This window comes from Palaemon carinicauda, chromosome 1, assembly GCF_036898095.1.
Source record: "Palaemon carinicauda isolate YSFRI2023 chromosome 1, ASM3689809v2, whole genome shotgun sequence".
In the NCBI taxonomy this organism is placed as follows: Eukaryota; Metazoa; Arthropoda; class Malacostraca; order Decapoda; family Palaemonidae; genus Palaemon; species Palaemon carinicauda.
Window position 1 is genome coordinate 257,401,318 of NC_090725.1, and position 10,000 is coordinate 257,411,317.

Consider the following 10,000-nt stretch of genomic DNA (forward strand, 5'->3'; position numbering starts at 1 on the left):
GGAATATGCTGAAAGACATTTGACGCAGATGAAAGGATGTCGCCCTGAGGGAGCCACGTGTTTAGCAGTGCCAGCCTTCGGTAGCGCGACGGGTCCCGCGCAACAGCACCTAGGCCAGTGGGTCCCCCGAGGTCTTGAGCGACTAAAGTCACCCCCTGAAAGAATTAAGAAAGTATTTGAACCAAAGCAGGGTTTTACTTTACCGTCGTATGGTCAGTTACCGAACCGTGTCTTAATGAAAAGGCATAAAAACCTAAGAAGGGAGATAATATTACATAAGCAGATAAAATGAGAGATGCATAAAAAAATAGTTTTAGTCATTGGGAGTAGTGTGTTTGTACAGAATTACCGTAAACATAATGATAATTTTTTGAAGTCATTGTTCCCTACGGGCTGGTCAGCTATGCAATACTTTTCACCTTATAATTCAATAGCATTGAGGTATGGTTGGCATGCACATAACTGCACGACATGTTAGTTAAAATATTTTGTTCACACCTACTGACAATCAAACCAACCATAAAAATCATGCATGTATAAGTTGCAATATAACATGATTCATTTTTAACAAACAACTATGAAATAAGTTTGATAACGCTATTGACGTTTAAAAATTTTGATTCTATTTATCTAGTAAATACTCTCTAGTGGGCATTTACGTAAAAATAAACTTCCTTAGAAGCCTATATAAGAATTACTGAAAGAAAAAGTATGGGTAAAAGGTTTAAGTGCTCTCTCTCTCTCTCTCTCTCTCTCTCTCTCTCTCTCTCTCTCTCTCTCTCTCTCTCTCTCTCTCTCTCAGAAGTCATCAAGGTGTTCAATGAAAACTCTTCTGCTTCCTTTAAGTACCACAATTTTTCCCAGCTAATTGAGATTAGCTTTCACTCTTATACAGTATTCTGTCTCATTCTCTTTCTCATATACACTTACATACTTATGTCCCCAACAGACCTTGTCCTTGAGTATTGGGTGCTAATAATCCCAATTTGCCATCCGTCACGCAATGCACTTCAACATATATATTTTGACACCTATACTCCATTCAAGGACACTTGATCATCGCATCAGCCAATGAAGTTGTAGGAGGTTTAAAGGTCACTCTTGAGCAGTAAAGGCAAGAAACAAGCCATTTTACTGTCGCAAATGTTCCTCCCCTCTCCATCCAGCTTGTACAAGTGAAGAACAGGCAATAGCTACCGATGACTTGACGGGCAGACCTATCACCTAAGCCCATTTTCATTCCTATATTCTTTATATACTATTCTATCTTCCTTCATGGTAATCATATTTATAAATTCCTCATCACCTCTTCCTCTTCAATCAAAACTTCTATCTATCCTTGCTCCGATTCAACCATAAAATTATTACTGCATATACATCCCTCCACATCTCTTCGAACCACTTCATCCATCAAATTTCCTTTCTAGCCACTCTTTCCCTTACCATTTCATTTTTTCCGAAAAAAATGAAATATATAATTCATTGAAAACCAAGAATGTATTTTCATCATTCTCGATTCTCTTCATATTTCTTTGGTCCAAACCACTGCATTTAAATCCCATTCATAAACGCCATTTTCCTCGTTTATTAAATTAAAAAACATTTAGATTCCCATAGACAACCTTTTCATTCTTGAACATATGTAAGTTTTCATCCCACCCGCAGCTTTTCTGATGCTAAACGTTTGAGAGTAAAGGGATAATACGCCTGTAAGGAGCATATAGGGGCCTAGAAAACTCTTATAATAAAAATAACCAAGAAGCAATGAAGAGGTTACTAAGGATGTATGAGGGAGAAGGTAGTTTGTTGAAAGTTATTTAAATTTCATCACCGAAAACAAAACATGAGCTGTGATATCTAGATTAGTGTGTGAGAGGTACTCACGAGTCAAGGGTACACTATGTTATGTTTCTATGAGTATTACCTCCGCCAAGGAGGTTATGGAATCGAGTCGGTTTATTTATTCATTAATTTGACTGTCTCTGTGACTGTGGTCAGGATTATGTCAAAAGAACTCGACGGATTTTGACAAAATTTCCACCGCAGATAGATTTTAGGTCATGGACGACCCCATCAAATCTTGGAGATGATCCGAACCGGATCCCGATTTGCATTTTTCGCAATTTCAAAGATAACGTCAAAACTACTCGACGGATTTTGACGAAATTTTCAACATAGATAGATCTTAGGTCAAGGATGATCCCATTAAATTTTGGAGATGATCTGGATCTGGATTTGCTTTTTTCGCTATTTTAAAGATGACGTCAAAACTGCTCGATGGATTTTGATGACATTTTCACTACAGATGGATCTTAGGTCATGGAAAAAATTAAAATTTGGAGATGATCCGGATCCTGATCCAAATCCGGATTCTGGGTCTGGCTTTGTATTTTTCGCTATTTCAAAGATAACTTCAAAATTACTAGACAGATTTTGACGAAATTTTCATCACCGATAGATGTTACGTCATGGACGATCACTTCAAATCTTGGAGATGATCCGGATTTGCATTTTTTACCATTTTAAAGATAACAGCAAAACTATTTGACGGATTTTGACGACATTTTCACCACGGATAGATCTTTGGACATGGGCTATCCCATTAAATTTTGGAGATGATCCGGATCCATATTCGAGTTTATTCATTTATTTATTTCTGTGTCTGTGGACAGGATTACGTCAAAATTACCAGACAGATTTTGACGAAATTTTCAACACATAGATTTTAGGTCATGAACAATCCCATTAAATTTGGGAAATGATCCAGATCCGGATCCTAATACTGGATCCGGATTTTAATTTTTCGCCATTTTAAAGATCACGTCAAAACTACACGACAGATTTTAACGAAATTTTCACCACAGGTAGATCTTAGGTCATGGACGATCATATTAAATTTTGGAGATGATATGGATCCAGATTCCAGATCCGGATTTGAATTTTTCACTATTTTAAAGATAACATCATAACTACTTGAGGGATTTTGATAAAATTTTCACCACAAATAGCTCTCAGATTATGGACGACCCTATGAAATCTTGGAGATGATCTAGATCCGGATCCGGATTGGCATCTTTCGCCATTTTACAGATAACCTCAAAACTACTTGACAGAGCTTGACAAGATTTTCACCACAGTTAGATCTTAGGTCATGGATGACCTCATTAAAGTTTGAAGATGATCCGGATCCGGATTCTAGTTTATTTATTCATTAATTTGTATGTGTCGGTGGACAAGATTACGTCGAAACTACTTGACGGATTTCAACAAACTTTTCACCAATGATAGATCTTGGAACATGGACGATCCCAATAAATTTTGGAAATAATCTGGATCCGGATGTGCATTTTTCACTATTTTAAAGGTAACATCAAAACTACTTGACGGATTTTGTCGAAATTTTCACCAAAGATAGATCTTAGGTCATAGACGATTCCAATAAATTTTGGAGATGATCTGGATCAGAGTTCTGGATTCGGATTTGCATTTTTCGCTATTCTAAAAATAACGTAAAAACTACACAACAGATAGATCTTAGGTCATGGACGTCCTCATTGAATTTTGGAAATGATCCGGATCCAGATTTGCATTTTTCGCCATTTTAAAGTTAACCTTAAAACAAATGGACGGATTTTGACGAAATTTCCATCGCAGATAGATCTTAGGCCATTAACCTTATGCATGAGTCATAAATCTCTGATTGCTCTATTAAAAGCCATTAAAATGTATGAAACAAGAAAAAACTCATTAGAATATTAGATTGAAGGAGCAATGGATAAATCCATCTGTTGAAGAAGGGAAGCAGTTGATATGTACGTGAAAGTTAATCATATGGCTGTTATTTCACAGGATAAAAGCAGATGATGAAGTAAGTCTAAATAGGTGACACAAGGGAAGTACTTTGGTTTATGAAAAAGATTTGAAAGAGCGTCTGCATGAACCATCCAAGATTGGAAGATGTGAAGAGACATTTAATTTATGGAAATAAAAATTGTGGATATTGAATGATAATAAAGGTAATGTTATTGATGCGAATCTTTTTTTAATGTATTTATAGCACGGGTTGTTGAAATTGCAAAACATATGAAAAGGAAAAAGGCAATAAAAAAAGGTAGCAGAGGAGAACAGATAGACCAGTGTGTTTGGAAATGATTTGGACATGTGGACAGAATGGAAGACTTATAATCTGGTGAAAGAAATGTATAATTCATAAGCCTTTGGTTGAAGGTGGAGAAAAAAATCATAGAAAGTGTTGGACAGATGGAATAGATAAGATAATAGAACGGAAGGCCTTTAATGGATAGAAGAACCAGATAGAGGTGAATGACATAGTGTGTGAATGGGCTCGACACACTACTTTAGAGCTTTCTGCACGCAAGTATATGAAGCGGGTAATGTTATGGAAATTTTTTAAACGAGGGTTTCATCTTTGAATCAGCAGTTAATGGTTAAATGTAGCAGTGACTCCCAGACTAGAGCAGATAACTTACATGTAAATAGTGACAATGATGACTTTAACAATGCTAAAGGTCATGCGATGTGCGTAGGCTATTTTAAGTGTTATTTGGATTTCCAGTAAATTATGCGATTCAATACAAAACATAGTATGAAAAATAAGATATAATTCTTATGAAGAATAACTAGTAATGCTTTATATATATATATATATATATATATATATATATATATATATATATATATATATATATATATATATATATATATATATATATGTGTGTGTGTGTGTGTGTGTGTGTGTGTGTGTAGAGAGAGAGAGAGAGAGAGAGAGAGAGAGAGAGAGAGAGAGAGAGAGATAATCAACAGTGCTTCAGTTAAAAACAATTTCGAGCATTGGAGAGAGAATATGACACCAACGCAGCAATTTATCAATAGAAACGACTTTCAGTATTTGCACTTCGTTACAGGTCGTTATTGCTTTGAATGGTTTTCATTGAAATAAAGTACCATTAAATGTTTTCCCTATTTATTAATTTATAAATTCGCGTCACTTCCATTCTAATTCCGAGAGATGATCTTTAAAGTCAAGCAGGAATGTTGGTGTCTATCCATTTTCGTTGAAATCATACTGATAATAATGATAAATAACCGATACTTCTGTGTCTAAGAGACATTTCTTGAAAATGAATAATGCATATCATATTGCAACTTATTTCCACGAGAGGGACTTTTGCTCCTCTTCCCCAGCAAAAACAACAAATATAATGAAAGAGATTTCAGGTAGTTTTTGATATTTACTGTAGAAAATATTTTCTAAAAATAAAGTGTCAGAATTGAGCATAGGTTCTAAGTATTTAATGTGATATGATTGATTGTTTGATTATATGAACCATCAAATAAAATAAAAAATAACGCATATTGTGAATCTCAACAGACATAATTGATATAGTTTTATAGTCTGTGTAAAGCTACTTTCATATAATAGTACTCATTCTGGTGCCATATTAAAGGTGAAATTTTTTTATTCCCATTTATTTCTTCAGACTCACAAAGACAAAATACAGATAAAAAAACCAAATTGCCAAGTTGAAGTAGACGAAAATAAAATACCTTCCATATCACTTATAAATTACTACATAGAAATGACAAAATATGGAAATATGATCTTTATAACAGCATAAAAATCTTCAATAAATTTACCGAATGATATAGTTTAACGCTGTTCAATGGCTTAGCATGTATGTTGCTGTAATTTGAAAGGACAAGGGTAACAATATGTTTAAAATTAGTTTCTTTTGTTATAACCGTAATTGTTTTTATTCATATCATGGAGTAAGGACAAAGGATCATTGTTATCTTTAACTCTTTTTTTCCAGATTTGCGAACAATCAGGGAACGTTTACTTGTGTAATATACTTGCTACAAAATCATTTAATTTATGCAGTAATTTTTCTAAATGCCGCCAGTGGCTCCTATAGTCAATGAAGAACATTATAGTAGAGTGGGTTTATTACCCCCCTACAATTATGTTGGTGGTTCTCTACAAACAAACTTGTAGCATTTCATATTAACGATCTCACTACTATAACAATGATATCAAAGGATTTTTTTGTATTCAAGTATTTGTAACCTGTGCCTCGTGACATATACAGTATGTCAATATTCCTTTTTATGCGCAAGAATCGAAATTGTCTATTTATATGCACAAATTTCGAACTATAGTATAGAGAATTACAGATAACAAGGTAAGAAGGTTAAAATCTTAAATAGCAAAGTGCCAAAGAAGGTTCACTGCATCATCATTTCTCCTGACAAAGAAAGCGATTTCGCAATACAGTACAAGTTAAAAATATACGCAATATAAGGCAAGAAAAGAATATGAAAAAGTTAGGGACATAATGGAAATTGAGATTGCTTATTACAACGGGAAAAGTGTGGATAATGGTCTACAATGAAACACCTTCACTTTATGAAAGATGACTTTATCTTGGTTATGGAAAATGAGGTGTAGAAAACTGTTCGGTCTGAATGTGTTCAGAGCAATGCGCATTCCAGGTCTGGATCTTTGTACACTATAGTGTGAGTGTAACAACTACTTTTAATAAGAGAGAGAGAGAGAGAGAGAGAGAGAGAGAGAGAGAGAGAGAGAGAGAGAGAGAGAGAGAGAGAGAGAATGGATACAATACTAAAAGGGATACCAATGAACTATTATTAAAAAAAAAACTACAGTCTTACAGCATTTTCTCAACAGTAATTAACAAATAACAATACTTTGACCTCATTTCATAATATATACCAACTATCATATATAAATTATATATATATATAAATATATATATATATATATATATATATATATATATATATATATATATATATATATATATATATATATATAATCCTTATTCTCATTCCAGGGTGACCGTTCTAATTTTAAGTTTGCTAGGACCGTACCCTTTACTTTACTTGATCCCAGCCGACTCCGGATTCTGGTTTGATTAATGGGAGACAAACCGTGTCCACAGACAAACCAAGATTCGAACTTTTGACCCCGTAATTGTTAACCGACGCTTTACCATTAACAATGAGAATAGAAAGACTGGAAAACGCTATGGAACAAGGCTTTCCAGAGATAAAAGGATTAAATAAGTTATCTGGCGTCATAACTGCAATGGTTATTGGCGCTATAAAATGTAATGGGAGGATAATCCAAATAAAAGACTCGTGTTCATCATCTCTGCGAATTAGGACGTACGGCGATTGACGTCATATAGCGTCAATATCTAAAAATAAAGAAGACTTAAATCACTAACATCCCAATGGCTGAAAGATTAATTATGGTGTAACTGCACAGATTGGATGGCGATACATTTCGTCATTTGCAGAGTAGGACAAATGCAGTACTTATGCGGAATGAAGACTTAGCAATGTAAACAAAGTAATTAACTCCTTTCGCTATTTGGGTAAGACGTTTTCTATAAAAAAGTGAGAACTTTTCACATTGCAAGGGGATAACGAGCAGCAAAAAAATGAAAAAGGGATGATTTTAGTTAGTAATAGAAACAGACTTTAAGTAAAACAAAAGAAAAGTATTTTCAGAAAAAAAGAAGGAAAAAAAACCGTTGGAAAGTGTGAAAGAAGAGTCGGCGATTCACAGTTAGAGGGAAGCAATGGGGCAAACAATAAATTTCTTATTTGCAGGATACCTGAAGCAAATCATATAGAGGTCTGCATAATGTCCCTTCTCAGTTTTGTTAAAAAATAAAAATATTTCCTGAGTGAGAGTAAAAAGACCCTTTGGCACAGGATTACAAGTAGATTAAGACTGGCAATGGGTGTTGATCCTCTGACTGAATTTCCAGGAAAGCCTTGAAGAGAAAGAGGGGTGATAAACTCTTTTCCGGTTTAGTAACAACTTTTTCGAGACGACAACAACATACATTTTATGATTAAATAAATCTGATTTGCAAGAAATTCATAATAAAAGGTAAACTGAAGAATAGAGAATTGAAAAAAATACTGGTTGTGTAAAAGCAAAAGTACACAGGCAAATTACCTATGACAACAACATACTCATTTATGATTTGAAATAGTAGTTTCGATAAGGCCCAGAAAAACAGAAAGCTTGAAGAAAAGGATGAGAAGAATAGAAAATTTTATGCTTCACCAACAAACTGGGAAAAGTTATCAGGGAAAGAACGGTATTTATCGGACTTGGTCGCCAAATTATTTGGATTAGGGAAGAATGAATCATACATTACTAACAGAGTGAAAGGAATGAAGGTCTTCCCATCGAATGGAGTAAGATGCGAGGAAAAGAATGAGACCGACTCTTGCCAACTGATTTACAAGGTGCTTATCCACAAACTGATAATAATGGTGAACTCACTGAATTTCTGAGAAAAAAGAACAAAAGAGATAAGCAACTGATCTTCCCTCATAAAATTGTGCTCGTGATAAGCAGGAAGAATATGACATCCTTTGTGTTTCTAATAAGAAGAGTGGAGAAAGACTGAAAGATATGAATTATTACAAATATAGGACCCCATAAAGACAAAAGACTTTACAGTAATTAAAGATGAATGGGAAATGATAACAGATGCTATGATGAAGCATCAAAGACTATGGCAACCGTGGAAAATTCATAACCATACCCATTTCATGAATAATGTCATTTTTAGGTAGTAGGTTGGCCAGGGCACCAGCCACCCGTTGTGATACTACTACTAGAGAGTTATGGGGTCTTTTGACTGGCCAGACAGTACTACATTGGATCATTCTCTCTGGTTACGGTTCATTTTCCTTTGCCTACACACACATGCAGCAAATAGTCTGGCCTATTCTTTACTTATTCTCATCTGTCCTCATACACCTGACAACAGTGAGATTACCAAACAATTCTTCTTCACTCAAGGGGTTAACTACTGCACTGTAATTGTTCAGTGGCTACTTTCCTCTTTTTAAGGGTAGAAGAGACTCATGTCCGCTGCTCTTCTAGAAGAAGGACACTCCAAATTCAAACCATTGTTCTCTAATCTTGGGTAGTGCAATAGCCTCTGGACCATGGTTTCCAGTGTCTTGGGTTAGAGTTCTCTTGCTTGAGGGTACACTCAGGTACACTGTTCTGTCTTGTTTCTCTTCCTCTTGTTTTGTTAAAGTTTTTATAGTTTATATAGAATATATTTATTCTAATGATACTCTTAAAACTTATTATTTTACTTGTTTCCTTTCCTCACTGGACTATTTTCCCTGTTAGAGCCCCTGGGCTTATAGCATCATGCTTTTCCAACAAGGGTTGTAGCTTAGCAAGTAATAATAATAATAATAATAATAATAATAATAATAATAATAATAATAATAATAAACGTGACTACATCCTTTATTGGATATTTCTAAGATTCTACAAACAGACGATATCAGACGAAGGGCTGGCCTGAAGCTGAACATAACAATGCTGTTATAATAGAAATGTACAAAGTGAAATCAGCACAAAAAGAAGACTATGCCGGGAAATACTTATGAAACCAGACACTTTTAAAAAAGTACGAAGATAATTTCTCCTTCTCATTAAGATGGCAATTGAATAAAAGAACGGGTAAAGTTTGGAAATACGAAACTGGAAGAAATGGGACATTTTACGCAACTGAAGTGTCACATATCCGTAAAAGGTTAACACATGCATACGTAAGTAATGTAAAATCTCAAATATATAGATAAACACAGCGATATTAGACTGACGGCATAATACATACTAAACGCAAACAGTAGGCCACATTAATCTCAATCTACGGTGCGACAAATGGACGGAGTCTCTCCATAGACAACGTCAGATAACAATCAATCAAATCCTTTACATGTATCGATTTTGTGTCTTATCTGCTTCCATCACTATGTGGTCCCTTTCCCCCACATCCAGTTAATTATGTTTCCCCTAACGTCGACTAAAACCGTGCCGGTATAAGCAAATTCTCTTTAGGGCGTCATTTACCTTCTTCTCAACGTGCCAGGACCCACCATTTAGATTTATTGATGCTTTACTCAT

General features: G+C 34.8%; 1 protein-coding gene across 1 annotated transcript in view; it reads right to left on the bottom strand.

Moving 5' to 3' along the window:
* LOC137655432 (haloalkane dehalogenase-like) overlaps positions 1 to 10,000 on the bottom strand; it is a 60,221-nt gene that overhangs the window by 592 nt on the left and 49,629 nt on the right. The window contains exon 4 of the mRNA XM_068389331.1: positions 1 to 155. This exon is cut by the window's left edge and continues 592 nt beyond it. Coding sequence (XP_068245432.1) covers positions 1 to 155 — 155 coding nt within the window. The remainder of the gene's footprint in view (positions 156 to 10,000) is intronic.